General features: G+C 48.3%; 1 protein-coding gene across 1 annotated transcript in view; it reads right to left on the minus strand.

Annotated features, from left to right (window-relative positions):
- LOC121551062 (ubiquitin carboxyl-terminal hydrolase 43-like) overlaps positions 1–16,133 on the minus strand; it is a 126,374-nt gene that overhangs the window by 34,141 nt on the left and 76,100 nt on the right. The window contains exon 7 of the mRNA XM_045212381.1: positions 10,523–10,685. Within this exon, the coding sequence (XP_045068316.1) occupies positions 10,523–10,685 (163 nt within the window). The remainder of the gene's footprint in view (positions 1–10,522; positions 10,686–16,133) is intronic.

A 16,133-nucleotide genomic window follows, 5' to 3' on the forward strand; every position in this document is an offset into this window, starting at 1 on the left:
CCATGCTGTCAGTGAAGCATGATTTGTGCCGCGCTCAAAACAACTGTTAACTCGGAACTGCGAAAACTTGACTTCAGTGAGTTCAAGACAACTGGGAAGTCAGGAATAAATGCGCTCCGACTGGGACAATACGTTTTGAACGGTCATCCAACTCGGAATTGTAAATCTGGCCTCTTTCTCTTTCTTTGATGACAACATTTGCCCATGAAGGACCGCCGCGCCACCTTCCTGTTCAAGTGAGCACAGCACAACAAGGTGAGTCCAAAAATCTATCGTATGCTGCTGCATAAATGATGTAATATGCCAGGGAGTGTCAGGCGTGCTGTAGGTGTAATGGTGGAATCAAACGCAGGACTCAGAACGATATTCCCAAAGGCTTGTATTATAGGCCAAACTAAGGCAAATGGAAACTTTGCCCGGAGGCAACAAATTACGCACGAAGGCGAAAAGAAACTGCGCACAAACAGGTGCGACAAAATAGTAACCGCGCACAAACAGGTGCGACAAAATAGTAACCACGCACAAACAGGTGCGAAAATACTCCAGAGTAATGGAGAGAAGCTCAACCGAGCAATACACACAACTGACGGAAAATCAATTACACACAACACTAGACAAACACAACGAGAAACTTATAGGACACTAATTACGCCAAAACAGAAACAGGTGTGAAAACAAACAGACCAAAGCAAACGAACAAGAAACAAACAGCGGTGGCAGCTAGAATTCGGAGACGACGAACGCCGAAACCTGCCCGAACAAGGGAGAGAGGCAGCCTCGGCCGAAACCGTGACAGTACCCCCCTTGACGCGCGGCTCCAGACGTGCGCCGACTCGGCCTCGGGGACGACCAGGAGGACGCGGAGCAGGGCGCGTCGGATGCCCCCGATGGAATTCCGTCAGGAGCGACGGGTCCAAAACGTCTCTCCTCGGCACCCAGCACCGCTCCTCCGGGCCGTACCCTCCCACTCCACTAGATACTGGAGACCCCCATCCGACGTCTCGAATCCAAGATGGATCTCACGGAGTACGCCGGTGCCCCCTCGATGTCCAACGGGGGCGGAGGAGTCTCCAAGATCTCATCTTCTTGGAGTGGGCCCGCTACCACCGGCCTGAGAAGGGACACATGGAACGAGGGGTTAATACACTTATACTCCACAGGTAACATTAACCTATAACATACCTCGTTCAACCTTCTCAGGACTTTAAATGGCCCTACAAACCGCCGACCCAGTTTCCGACAGGGCAGGCGGAGGGGCAGGTTTCTGGTAGAGAGCCAGACTCGATCACCAGGTGCGTACACCGGTGCCTCACTGCGGTGGAGATCAGCGCTCGCCTTCTGACGTCGGAGGGCCCGCTGCAGGTGGACGTGTGCAGCGTTCCAAGTCTCCTCCGAGCGCCGCGCCCACTCATCCACCGCAGGAGCCTCGATCTGGCTCTGCTGCCAGGGTGCCAGAACCGGCTGGTAACCCAACACACATTGAAATGGAGTTAGGTTAGTGGAGGAATGGCGTAGGGAATTCTGGACCATCTCGGCCCAGGGAACGTACCTCGACCACTCCTCCGGCCGGTCCCGGCAGTATGTTCTGAGAAACCTACCCACATCCTGGTTTACGCGTTCCACCTGCCCATTACTCTCCGGGTGGTAACCCGAGGTGAGGCTTACCGAGACCCCCAACCGCTCCATAAACGCTCTCCAGACTCTGGAGGTGAACTGGGGACCCCGATCAGCCACAATGTCCTCGGGTACCCCGTAGTGCCGGAACACATGGGTAAACAGTGCCTCGGCAGTTTGTAGGGCAGTAGGAAGACCCGGCATGGGGAGCAAACGACAGGCCTTAGAGAACCGGTCCACCACGACCAGGATGGTAGTATTCCCTTGGGAGAGGGGAAGGTCTGTTATAAAGTCCACTGAGAGGTGGGACCATGGTCGTTGTGGAACGGGCAGGGGTAGCAACTTACCCCTAGGTAGATGTCTAGGCGCCTTACACTGGGCGCACACCGAGCAGGAGGAAACATAAACCCTCACATCCCTTGCCAACGTGGGCCACCAGTACTTGGCACTAAGACAGTGCACTGTCCGGCCGATACCCGGATGTCCAGAGGAGGGTGACGTGTGAGCCCAATAGATCAATCGATCCCGAACCTCGAGCGGAACGTACTTCCGACCCTCCGGGCACTGTGGTGGACTAGGGTCGGTGCGTAACGCCCGCTCGAGTTCAGAATCGACCTCCCACACTACCGGTGCCACCAGACACGACTCAGGCAGTATGGGAGTGGGCTCCACGGACCTCTCCTCCGTGTCATACCGCCGAGACAGCGCATCTGCCTTGCCATTCTGTGACCCAGGGATGTACGTGATCTTAAAAGTAAACCTGGTCAAGAACATACTCCATCTTGCCTGGCGAGGGTTCAGCCTCCTCGCCGCCCGGATGTACTCCAGGTTACGGTGGTCCGTCAAAATGAGGAAAGGGTGTTGAGCCCCCTCAAGCCAGTGCCTCCACACCTTTAGAGCCTGTACCACGGCTAACAGCTCCCTGTCCCCTACGTCATAGTTCCGCTCCGCCGGACTGAGCTTCTTGGAATAAAAAGCACAGGGGGCGGAGTTTAGGTGGCGCGCCAGACCGTTGTGAAAGCACGGCTCCTAAACCGGCCTCCGACGCGTCCACCTCTACCTGGAACGGCAAAGAGGGATCCGGATGCGCCAGCACCGGGGCCGAGGTAAACAGGTCCTTCAGCCTCCCAAACGCCCTGTCCGCCTCGGCCGACCACTGCAGACGCACCGGACCCCCCTTCAACAGAGACGTGATGGGAGCTGCCACCTGTCCAAAACCCCGGATAAACCTCCTGTAGTAATTTGCAAACCCCAAAAACTGCTGCACCTCCTTCACAGTAGTTGGTGTTTGCCAATTACGCACGGCCGACACCCGGTCTACCTCCATCTTCACCCCTGACGCAGACAACTGATAACCCAAAAAGGAGACCGACTCCTGGAAAAACAGACACTTCTCTGCCTTCGCATACAGGTCGTGCTCCACCAGCCTCCGCAACACTCTTCGCACCAGGGCCACATGCTCGACACGGGTAGGCGAGTACACGAGAATGTCATCAATGTACACCACCACTCCCTGCCCCTGCATGTCCCTGAAGATCTCATCCACGAATGATTGGAAAACTGACGGAGCGTTCATCAACCCGTATGGCATGACCAGATACTCGTAATGGCCCGAGGTGGTACTAAAGGCTGTTTTCCATTCATCACCCTCCCTGATGCGCACCAAGTTGTACGCGCTCCTGAGATCTAATTTCGTGAAGAAACGCGCCCCATGCAACGACTCAGTCATGGTCGCAATCAGCGGGAGTGGATAACTATACTTCACCGTAATCTGATTGAGACCACGGTAATCGATGCACGGACGCAAACCACCATCCTTTTTCTTCACGAAAAAGAAACTCGAGGACGCGGGGGAAGTGGAAGGCCGTATGTATCCTTGTCTCAGAGATTCGTCTATGTAAATCTCCATAGCTTTCTTCTCCTCCTGAGACAGAGGATACACATGGCTCCGTGGGAGCGCAGCTCCTGCCTGGAGGTCTATCGCACAATCCCCCTGCCTATGGGGTGGCAACCGCGTCGCCCTCGCCTTACTAAACGCAATAGCCAAATCCCCATATTCAGGTGGAACGGGCAATGCGGGCACCTGGTTTGGACTCTCCACCGAGGTAGCCCCCTACGGAAACGCCCAAACATCTACCCACACACTGAGCAGACCACTCCATCAGAGCCCTCTCCTGCCACGAAATAGCTGGGTTATGGGTACTCAACCAGGGCATGCCCAGCACCACCGGATACGCAGGAGAATCAATCAGGAACAGCTGAATCATCTCCTGATGATCCCCCTGCGCACACATCCTAAGTGGCGCCGTGACCTCCTGATCAAGCCCGTACCCAACGGACGACTATCTAGGGCATGAACGGGGAAAGGAACATCAACAGGAGTAAGGGGAATCCCTAACGCTAAACAAAACTTTTTATCAATAAAATTCCCAGCCGCGCCTGAATCTACCAGCGCCTTATGCTGGGAATGAGGTGCTACCTGTGGAAAACTGACAGGTATACAAAAATGGGCAACAGTGAGCTCTGGGTGAGTGGGGCGCCTACTCACCTGGAGGGAATCCCCAGTGCGGGACCTGTCGTCATCTCCCCCTAGGAGGCCATCCCCAGCACCTAGCCGCGGTGTGTCCTCCCCGACCACAGTTGGTGCAGTGGATGGACCCCCTAGCCTGCCGACTCCTCCTCTCTCTAGCGCCAGCGCCCCCGAGCTCCATAGGACACGGCTCGGAGGCGCTGGAGGGTGAAATGGACGGACCCTCCGCAGGACGTCCGCGGGTAGCCAGCAGGTGATCCAGCCTGATGGACATGTCGACCAGCTGGTCGAAAGTGAGGCTGGTGTCCCTACAAGCAAGCTCCCGACGGACGTCCTCTCGTAGGCTACATCTGTATAAATCGATGAGGGCCCGATCATTCCACCCTGTATCTGCCGCTAGAGTACGGAATTCAAGAGCGAATTCCTGGGCACTCCTCCTCCCCTGCCGGAGGAAGACCAGACGCTCCCCGCGCTTTCCCCTCCGGGGATGGTCAAACACCGCCCTGAAGCGGCGGGAGAACTCGTCGTATGTAATCGTCGTGGCGTCGATCTTCCTCCACTCCGCGTTGGCCCACTCCAACGCTTTACCGGCCAGGCAGGGAGATCAGGGCGGACACGCTCTCATGCCCCGAAGGTGCCGGGTGCACTGTGGCCAGGTATAGCTCCACCTGGAGTAGAAATCCCTGACACCCAGCCGCGGTCCCGTCGTAGGCCCTCGGGAGAGATAGTCGGACTCCTCGAGGTTCCGGCGCTGGAATGAGCGGGCTGGCCGATGGTGCTGGCAGGGAGGGAGGTGGTGGAGGCGTACCCCAGCCTCGGATGGTGGAAATCACCTCCTGCAGGGCGGTCCCCATCTGTTGGATCTGCTCTCGTTGGTCCCGAACCTGGGCCTCCAGTCTCGTCTGAGCTGCTTCGGCTCCTGCTGATTCCATTGAAGGTGTGTAATTCTGTCAGGCGTGCTGTAGGTGTAATGGTGGAATCAAACGCAGGACTCAGAACGATATTCCCAAAGGCTTGTATTATAGGCCAAACTAAGGCAAATGGAAACTTTGCCCGGAGGCAACAAATTACGCACGAAGGCGAAAAGAAACTGCGCACAAACAGGTGCGACAAAATAGTAACCGCGCACAAACAGGTGCGACAAAATAGTAACCACGCACAAACAGGTGCGAAAATACTCCAGAGTAATGGAGAGAAGCTCAACCGAGCAATACACACAACTGACGGAAAATCAATTACACACAACACTAGACAAACACAACGAGAAACTTATAGGACACTAATTACGCCAAAACAGAAACAGGTGTGAAAACAAACAGACCAAAGCAAACGAACAAGAAACAAACAGAGGTGGCAGCTAGAATTCCGGAGACGACGAACGCCGAAACCTGCCCGAACAAGGGAGAGAGGCAGCCTCGGCCGAAACCGTGACAGGGAGATATGTATACTGTAGCTAAGAAAGTAATACTAAGTGTTTGTTGTGTAGTAAAATGTTAGTAGCCCATGTGCCTCACCCTAATCATTTGGTATATTTACCCCTCTTAATTTCGCCTACTGTTCTGACTTGGTGGTGCACATGTAGCCTATAACCTGTTTTAGAGAAGTGTAATCATCGAATATTGTAAGCGCTTTCATTGTCTGCTTATATGCCCCCTTTATTTATCCTACGGTTCTGACTTGGTGTACAGGGAGAACACTGTAAGAATGGCCCATGTTCTGAATTCTGTCGCTGTACATTTCAAAAGTGTTAAACAAATAGTTATATTGACTACGTCCGTCCTAGCTCGCTCATTAATGTCTTAATCGAAGTTACGGATTGCCTCTTATCCTCTCGTCGTCCCCTTTTGCCATAGTTTGTACATCTCAATTGTCAGTAGAAACCACATTTGTTTAAGCAAGTCAGCCATATCAGCCAGGTGTAGCAGTCAGGTATAGCATGATGTTGGGACAGCCTTATGTTGCCCTAACAGTTTGTGGGCACCGTTTGTCACCGTTGTAGTGCAATTAATCTATTGTTTAGTGTTGTGTTGTGTAGTGGCTTTGCTGGCAAGTGTTAAACAAATCAAAATATATTTTAGATTTTAGATTCCTCAAAGTAGCCACCCTTTGCCTTGATGACAGCTTTGCACACTCTTGGCATTCTCTTAACCAGCTTCACCTGGAATTATTTTCCAACAGTCTTGAAGGAGTTCCCACATATGCTGAGCACTTGTTGGCTGCTTTTCCTTCACTCTGCGGTCCAACTCATCCCAATCCATCTCAATTGGGTTGAGGTCGGGTGATTGTGGAGGCCAGGTCATCTGATTCAGCACTCCATCACTCTCCTTCTTGGTCAAATAGGCCTTACACAGCCTGGAGGTGTGTTGGGTCATTGTCCTGTTGAAAAACAAATGATAGTCCCACTCAGCGCAAACCAGATGGGATGGCGTATCGCTGCAGAATGCTGTGGTAGCCATGCTGGTTAAGTGCGCCTTGAACTCTAAATAAATCACAGACAGTGTCACCAGCAAAGCACCATCACACCTCCTCCTCCATGCTTCACGGTGGGAACCACCCATGCGGAGATCATCCGTTCACCTACTCTGCGTCTCACAAAGACACAGCGATTGGAACCAAAAATCTCAGATTTGGACTCATCAGACCAAAGTACAGATTTCCACCGGTCTAATGTCCATTGCTCGTGTTTCTTGGCCCAAGCAAGTCTCTTCTTCTTATTGGTGTCCTTTAGTAGTGGTTTCTTTGCAGCAATTTGACCATGAAGGCCTGATTCACGCAGTCTCCAACAGTTGATGTTGAGATGTGTCTGTGACTTGAACTCTGTGAAGCATTTATTTGGCCTGCAATTTCTGAGGCTGGTAACTCTAATGAACTTATCCTCTGCAAAAGAGGAAACTCTGGGTCTTCCTTTCCTGTGACGGTCCTCATGAGAGCCAGTTTCATCATAGCGCTTCATGGTTTTTGCAACTGCACTTGAAGAAACTTTCAAAGTTCTTGATATTTTCCGGATTGACTGACCTTCGTGTCTTAAAGTAATAATGGACTGTCATTTCTCTTTGCTTATTTGAGCTGTTCTTGCCATAATATGGACTTGGTCTTTTACCAAATAGGGCTATCTTCTGTATACCACCCCTACCTTGTCACAACACATCTGATTGGCTCAAACGCATTAAGAAGGAAAGAAATTCCACAAATTAACTTTTAACAAGGCACACCTTTTAATTGAAATGCATTCCAGGTGACTACCTCATGAAGCTGGTTGAGAGAATGCCAAGAGTGTGCAAAGCTGTCATCAAGGCAAAGGGTGGCTACTTTGAAGAATCTCAAATATAAAATCTATTTTTATTTGTTTAACACATTTTGGGTTACTACATGATTCCATGTGTTATTTCATAGTTTTGATGTCTTCACTATTATTCTACAATGCAGAAAATAGTAAAAATATAGAAAAACCCTTGAATGAGTAGGTGTGTCCAAACTTTTGACTGGTACTGCACGTTTCTCGACATATACACTGACTTTGAGAAGGGATTGTGTGATGATTAGCTTAGCAACTGGGTGACACAGCATGACAATGTGAATGCGATTGGTCGACAGTCTGCTGGGTGGGGCGTTATACGTTCCTTCATTCTGTCACGCCCTGGCTCTGGGGACTCTTAAATGTTGAGCCAGGGTGTGGAGTTTCTATGTTATATTTTCTATGTTGATGTGCTAGATCGTTTAGATCTATGTTGGCCAGGGTGGTTCCCAATCAGAGGCAGCTGTATCTCATTGTCTCTGATTGGGGCCCATACTTAGGCAGCCTGTTTGGCACTAGTCGGTGTGGGATCTTGTTCCGTTAAGGTTTGTTTTGTTAACCTAGGACTTCACGTTATCGTTTGTTTGTTGTTTTGTCGTGTGTCTAATCGTTTAATAAAATGTACGCTTATCACGCTGCGCCTTGGTCCGTATCTTCAGTAAACGATCGTGACACATTCATTGGATTTCTATCTCCTTTCTTTAATATGTCTGGCAACGGCACCATGCAATGCACCCTGGACTATAGAGGCAGACAAATAGGAAAAATGTGCTAGACCCTTTGTTAAATAAAAACATTTCTCGAGGTAGGAATATTGCAAAAATAAAATCAATGGCTCATTCGAGAGAAGACATCCTCCCGTGTTATGACATCGGCCAGTATTGAAATCTGACATGTATGATAGACGTTTTCACAATTTAAAAGTCCTATTCCTATTAACTTCCAGTGTAGTGAGAGTGACTTTATCACAGTGCCAGGTCATACCAGCCGGATTTCTGCCTGCTTGAACGCCAATAACCCAGATACACATGAAAACATGAAATGACCCAGGGAATTGATAGAACATCACTCAGAGATGCACAAAAACAATATAACATTCAAAATGGGTGAACCTTTCCTTTAAGCTGAAGTTTTACCCACATTTTTATGTTTACAACGCTGGTTGAAATTAGATGAAAACACTACTGGTTGATTACTTTTTTCAAATCCAATGTATTTTCCACGTTGATTCCACGTAACAATACGTTGACAAATTACGTTGAAACAACGTTGATTGGTTGTAAAGTTTGACATCTGACACCAGTGTGTGCCCAGTGGGAGGGTTAATCAGCAATATTGAGGCATGGGAGAACACTGAGAGACACTAAGCCTTCTGGATGGGATTGGATTTCTCATGGCCGACTCGGTGAGGTCTCCTGAGCAGGGGCGGTGTGTTCATTAGGGCGATATGGGCGACGCACTGCCAAACGGGAAAAGGAAGGGATTTTTTTTCTAATCAATTATATCACGGCAACAGTAGTTATCAGTGTTCTAATCTAGACGTCTGATCTGCCACTAAATGTCCAATCAGGCTAAAGTCGTGCTTCAAATGGCCCCGCCCCTTTTGGGGCGATTTCAGTCAGGTTGAAAATCGCCCCAGAAGTCTCTCATAGACTCTCATGTAAAATCTTTTTTTTCAAATATCAGAGCTTTCAATACAATCTCTATGGGTTCCGGGAGGGCTTGCACTTACGCGCTTTCGTCATACGTAACATAACCATGAACTAAGAAAAGAGCGGGTAGCAGCGTCAATCAATTCACGTACTACTGTCAAGATGGCTAGCGTTCAGTGCAACTCGATTGTCTCTTTGAAAGAAGTTCCTTTTTGTCGGCGAACAAATCAAGATAAATTGGCAACGAAACAATTAGGACCTCCCAGACCAAATTTAATAATTCAACAGGTTTCTACTAAAGGGGGAAAGTCCTACACCCGAGGATTTTCAAAAAATTGGTACGAACGAAAAACCTGGCTAGCAGGCTGCGATGTAGCTAATGCAGTCTTCTGCTACCCCTGCTTACTCTTTCACCCTGAAGGCGGCACGGCAGACAGCACCGCTTGGACAGCGACTGGTGTAACGGACATGCACCATCTTTCAGAAAAGATTAAGAAACATGAGCTGTCAAAGACCCACATGGATAGCTGTTTGAGATTGTCTGCTTTGGGGAGAGTGAACATTGCCACTCAACTGGATGAGGGATACAGGCTAGCTGTCCGCCGCCACAACGATGAGGTTAGCAAGAACCGCCACATCCTCAGCCGGCTAATCCAGTGTGTGAAGTTTTTCGGAGTGTTTGAGTTAGCTTTGCGAGGCAAAGATGAAACTGAGGGCTCCACCAACCCTGGTATTTTTCTTGGACTTGTCAACTTTGTGGCACAATTAGATGAGGTGTTTTATGGAAATGCATATTGTTTATGCAGTGTTGAGGAATGTGAAAGAACACCCTTGATTATTTTTACTGTGATAACTTATTTTGCTTTTGTAAGCCAACACTTTTGAGATCAGTCAATAAATGCTTCTGGTATTAACTTATATGCTGCCCCTGTCTTCATGTTGTTGCTGGACATATCTTTTTTTAAATGTGTGTAGGTCACCTAAATCATCAGAAAAATTGCCCCCCCTGAGAATTTTTTCAGGAGCCGCCACTGCTCCTGAGCGAGTATTGATCCCTCCACCGATGTCGGGCTGGATGTCTGATGGATTACTCCATCGTGTCAGATGTCAAATTTCACAACCATTCAGTTGGAGACTCGCCTCTCAATGAGATTGACAAGAAACTCTCAGAGGCTGTGACTCATTGACTGTGACTCATTCAACCGTCACATGATAGTAGAGGCCTTTCTGTGCTGTATATTTCCCCCATCGACATTAAAGCCGTGAGGTGCTTTACTGCTGGCCCAAAGTCGAATGAAAAGTCTATATTTTCAATAACGAGTTAGAAATTACTCATGACCTTATGTTGTAACTGTAACTTTCTCTTTCACTTCTGAGTGACAGTTTGAAGACGTGAACAACACCAGAGTGTGTTTGAAACAGTCACCTAACCTGACAGCCTGCTGGGCATTCCAGGCGGCATTGCACACCAGCAACAGGATCTTCACCGGCACACCATGGTTCAGGAACTCTGATGACAACGTTCCGGATGGAGGTAACCTTTGACCTTCGGACCCGGAGGAGTACGGCGAGGACGGCAGGCTGTGGTGGTACCCTGCAGGAGAGGAGGAAAGAGGGAGGCGAGAAGAGGGGGGGGAAGAGTGAAGGAAAGTTAAATATAAGACGTGGCGAGACGTTGTATTTGGGGAGGAGCGAATCAGAAGGGAGAACAGATGGAGCAGGCGCTGCAGACAATCCCAGCAGGAGGTCTTATCTGATGCAGCTTTTCACTCCTGGTGGGTGCCAGCACTTCTCACCAGCTAACTTCTCTTCCCTCAGACTGTGGAGTGTGACTGAGCAAAAGCCTGCTGAAATTACAGCACTCACAGATGTGACGTTAGCAGATGCTGTGTTACCAACCTACTAACCTCATCCCCAGGCTATTGCGCACAGCGCATATACGCCTGGGATATCAACCACTCAATGTTTGCCTTAGTGGGAGTGACCATAGAATCCTATGGGAGTGATTCTATGGCCAAGTATTGGTTATAATTTCATTTTAATGAATCACACGTGCTTGTGGTGTGGTGTGCTTGTAGTGCTCTGTGCTTGTGGTGCTCTGTGTTTGTGGTGTACTAGCGTACAGGGGAAGGTTAGGGGGAAGGTGTTGTGGGAGATGATTGGTTGGTAGATTAGTTAGATTAAGCCAATGCCTATGCACCGGGAGTTTCTCCCAGCTCTATGTTTTGGCTAACGAAGGCCAAGTTTGACGCGCTGGTCCACCAGACTCTACGCACATTTGGGCAGGAGTATCTGGGAACGAGATTACCAACCTACAGACAATGTGGAGATCACAACTTCCATCAGGCGGGGGTGGCGTCCTACGTCACTGGCTCCCCAAAATACTTGGTGATAAATCACATGGTAAATTAGGACCGTAGACAGAAATGAGCAGCTATTGATTGGCCCGGCGACAGTGTTCTCCCAAAACCACAGCGTTGTTTTAAACACTGCTGTTTACACCCACCCAGTGCACAATTAATCATTGCCAACGGTGAATGTCACGCTTGAGGGCCCCAAAGCTGCCAAGATCCTCTGTGTGCAAATATCACACCATTCAATCCAGCCACACCACAGGTCTAATACCAGGATATAGGAGAGTGAAGGAACAGATGGGGACAAAGGCCTATTCAATATCAATCAGACACTTCATGTAAACAGCTCTGATTTGATATGATAGAGCCCTGACCCGAGAGTGAGCATAATGAGGAAAAGTATGCACCGCCCTTTATTTATTCATGTTCAACTAATCAAGCAGCTGATCAAACTCTCTTCAATCATGCTCTGCAATTTACATAAGTGTTGACCTATGATTGCTGTGAGGATGATTTATGTAAAGAATCTCTTCTTTAATGGTGAAACGTTCATAATTCAGCAGTAAAATGCAGAGGTCACCTCATGGACTGTCTCCATGTGATTGATGCTGGGTGGGAGGAGGCCTCTCATCAGTCATTAAATCAAAGTGGATTTCTTTATGGCTGGGCATCAGAAATGTACTGTTTCTCCCCCAAGGTATTTTCACTGGTCTTTAAATTACAACTGGTTTCCTACCTTTAGGTTGATGTCAGCTTTTCAGAAGGATGGATGGAGTGTCAAAATAGCCCACGGCAGATTCCTGTAGCTTCACAGAGACTTGAACTTGTACACACACACACACACACACACGCTCGCCCGCGTACCCACACACACACACACACATAATTTAATATGCCTGTTGATCGTGGTCTCCTGTGATGAGTGATATGACTCTCTATAAGATCATGGAATAGGTGTGTATTCACTCTCCTGTAGTCTAGGGTTACGTCTGAGAAACACTTTCATTTTCAATTCCCTGGCAGATGTGAAGGACAGGATGAGCCAGCCTGAACACTGTGAAAGCCAGTAATTAAACACCTCTGCCCCCAAAGAGATCCACTTCAATAATTGGATTAGCAGGGTCAGGTATTGACTGGTTTCCAGAAAGCTGTGAAGCCCTATAGCAAAGAAAGAGACACCAAACTGACCACATACCGGAACTGAGATGTCAGTTATGACTAGGGCGATGGTGGTCATGACATTTTGTCAGCCAGTGATTGTCAAGCAAATAACTGCCGGTCTCACAGTAATTGACCGTTAATTAACATAAACACATTTAGCATCTCCTGGCTTTCACGCATAGACTACAAGCCACTGATGCAGACCTTTGGAACATCTACATTTTAAATAGTCTAAGAAATCCATAGCCTACACCTTCACAATAAATCCATTATGTATTTTAGACAGGATATGAAGAAAATGTAGTCTACTTCAGAAGAACAGAATAGCATATTTACATTTTACATTTTAGTCATTTTAGCAGACGCTCTTATCCAGAGCGACATACAGTTAGTGAGTGCATACATAATTTTTTTTATTCTTTTATATTTTTTTCATACTGGCCCCCCGTGGGAATCTAACCCACAACCCTGGCGTTGCAAATGCCATGCTCTACCAACTGAGCTACATCCCTGCCGGCCATTCCCTCCCCTACCCTGGACGACGCTGGGCCAATTGTGCGCCGCCCCATGGGTCTCCCGGTCGCGGCCGGCTATGACAGAGCCTGGATACTCTTTGTCCTTATGTTAGGCCCTGATCTGGCTATGCCATATGGCTGTGGGCTACACTAGTTCATTTAGCAGACAAGATTTGCTTAGGATTCCGTGGCATTATTTTATATTATAAAAAATAAAATTATTACTATATTATTTTATAGTATGAATCCAATCGAAAGGATGTTTTCTCCAAAAGATTTCTGAGGGAGTGCGCACATGCAGCTATTCTGTGTTGAGCGGTTAACAAAGAAACAGGTCTTCCTATTTGCTTAATTTAGAGTTATTTATGCAACTTTAGTTGTGATCAAAACGTATAGCCCAACGTTTGTATTTTTAATACATTCTAAGGCTGCATGATGCGACCAAGGTTGATTTGAAAAAAGTTGCATGAAAGGCATGAGCTCTGCTTTGTTATTTCTCTCATTCACAATTTGACAAGCACTTGATAATGCCTCGAATTTCCCGGCGGCATCCCCTTTGTGGCGCCGTAATGCCCCCTAAGAAATCCATGCCATTTGAGGCCAGTGGCCGTTGTGCCCTTGGGCTGAATATAATAATTATAATTCCCTTCTCCCGACTGCGTGCTCCGAAGCACCTCTCACTCACATGGCTCTCTCAGATAGCTCAACTCTTATTAGCCAATGCCCATCACATGATCAGGTCTTTCTCACAGGCTACAAGTGAAGACAGACACATCGGGGACGCAACTGCGCGTGTCCTCATCCAATTCCGATTCGCACATTGAAGATATTGGAAGAACTGTCCACATTTCCTTTTCTTCAGCCAACAAGATGAGTAGGCCTAACGAACAGAAAAAGCACTAGCCTATGTCAATCTAATATCCCCTATAATACAAAAGTTGACCTATTCTATGCGAGAAATAAATATTCCAAACATAGTCTGGGACAGTTGTGGGATGCGATAGATCCCAAATTAATACAACTACCAGCATAAAAAAATTAAAATGAGGCTGACGCAACAGATCAGAAAGTTTAGCTTAAAATGTTGATAAACTATTAGGTTATTTCTTCACATTAGAAGCGCAGTAATGCACACAAGGCAGTAGGCTATAAGCGCGAATGTTCAATTAGCGGGAAAACGCCATTCTCAAAAGTGACCGCAAATGCGATTATGCATGTAATGCTTTTATTATAACGGTGAATTTCTATGGTGAAAATTATCTTCCCCAAACTTGAAACTCACGCACTGCGTACAGTATGTATGCCAGTTAGGTTCTACACCTGTTGTAAGGTGGATTAACGCGCTTCATTTTAAGAAGTAATTTGGCCACTTTAGTTGTGATACAAACCTTATCAAAACATATAGGCCTATGGGCTAGGCTACATGAGGTGTGCGAATATAAAAGGCATGCAATGTTTCTTGCCTTACTGCACACAAGCTGGGCATCATTCACAAGTGATAATACACTGCTCAAAAAAATTAAGGGAACAATTAAACAACACAATGTAACTCCAAGTCAATCACACTTATGTGAAATCAAACTGTCCACTTAGGAAGCAACACTGATTGACAATACATTTCACATGCTGTTGTGCAAATGGAATAGACAACAGGTGGAAATTATAGGCAATTAGCAAGACACCCCCAATAAAGGACTGGTTTTGCAGGTGGTGACCACAGACCACTTCTCAGTTCCTATGCTTCCTGGCTGATGTTTTGGTCACTTTTGAATGCTGGCGGTGCTTTCACTCTAGTGGTAGCATGAGACGGCGTCTACAACCCACACAAGTGGCTCAGGTAGTGCAGCTCATCCAGGATGGCACATCAATGCGAACTGTGGCAAGAAGGTTTGCTGTGTCTGTCAGCGTAGTGTCCAGAGCATGGAGGCGCTACCAGGAGACAGGCCAGTACATCAGGAGACGTGGAGGAGGCCGTAGGAGGGCAACAACCCAGCAGCAGGACTGCTACCTCCGCCTTTGTGCAAGGAGGAGCAGGAGGAGCACTGCCAGAGCCCTGCAAAATGACCTCCAGCAGGCCACAAATGTGCATGTGTCTGCTCAAACGGTCAGAAACAGACTCCATGAGGGTGGTATGAGGGCTCAACGTCCACAGGTGGGGGTTGTGCTTACAGCCCAACACTGTACAGGACGTTTGGCATTTGCCAGAGAACACCAAGATTGGCAAATTCGCCACTGGCGCCCTGTGCTCTTCACAGATGAAAGCAGGTTCACACTGAGCACATGTGACAGATGTGACAGAGTCTGGAGACGCCGTGGAGAACGTTCTGCTGCCTGCAACATCCTCCAGCATGACCGGTTTGGCGGTGGGTCAGTCATGGTGTGGGGTGGCATTTCTTTGGGGGGCCGCACAGCCCTCCATGTGCTCGCCAGAGGTAGCCTGACTGCCATTAGGTACCGAGATGAGATCCTCAGACCCCTTGTGAGACCATATGCTGGTGCGGTTGGCCCTGGGTTCCTCCTAATGCAAGACAATGCTAGACCTCATGTGGCTGGAGTGTGTCAGCAGTTCCTGCAAGAGGAAGGCATTGATGCTATGGACTGGCCCGCCCGTTCCCCAGACCTGAATCCAATTGAGCACATCTGGGACATCATGTCTCGCTCCATCCACTAACACCACGTTGCACCACAGACTGTCCAGGAGTTGGCGGATGCTTTAGTCCAGGTCTGGGAGGAGATCCCTCAGGAGACCATCCGCCACCTCATCAGGAGCATGCCCAGGCATTGTAGGGAGGTCATACAGGCACGTGGAGGCCACACACACTACTGAGCCTCATTTTGACTTGTTTTAAGGACATTACATCAAAGTTGGATCAGCCTGTAGTGTGGTTTTCCACTTTAATTTTGAGGGTGACTCCAAATCCAGACCTCCATGGGTTGATACATTTGATTTCCATTGATAATTTGTGTGATTTTGTTGTCAGCACATTCAACTATGTAAAGAAAAAAGTATTT

The sequence above is a fragment of the Coregonus clupeaformis genome, unplaced genomic scaffold, assembly GCF_020615455.1.
Source record: "Coregonus clupeaformis isolate EN_2021a unplaced genomic scaffold, ASM2061545v1 scaf0010, whole genome shotgun sequence".
Lineage (NCBI taxonomy): Eukaryota > Metazoa > Chordata > Actinopteri > Salmoniformes > Salmonidae > Coregonus > Coregonus clupeaformis.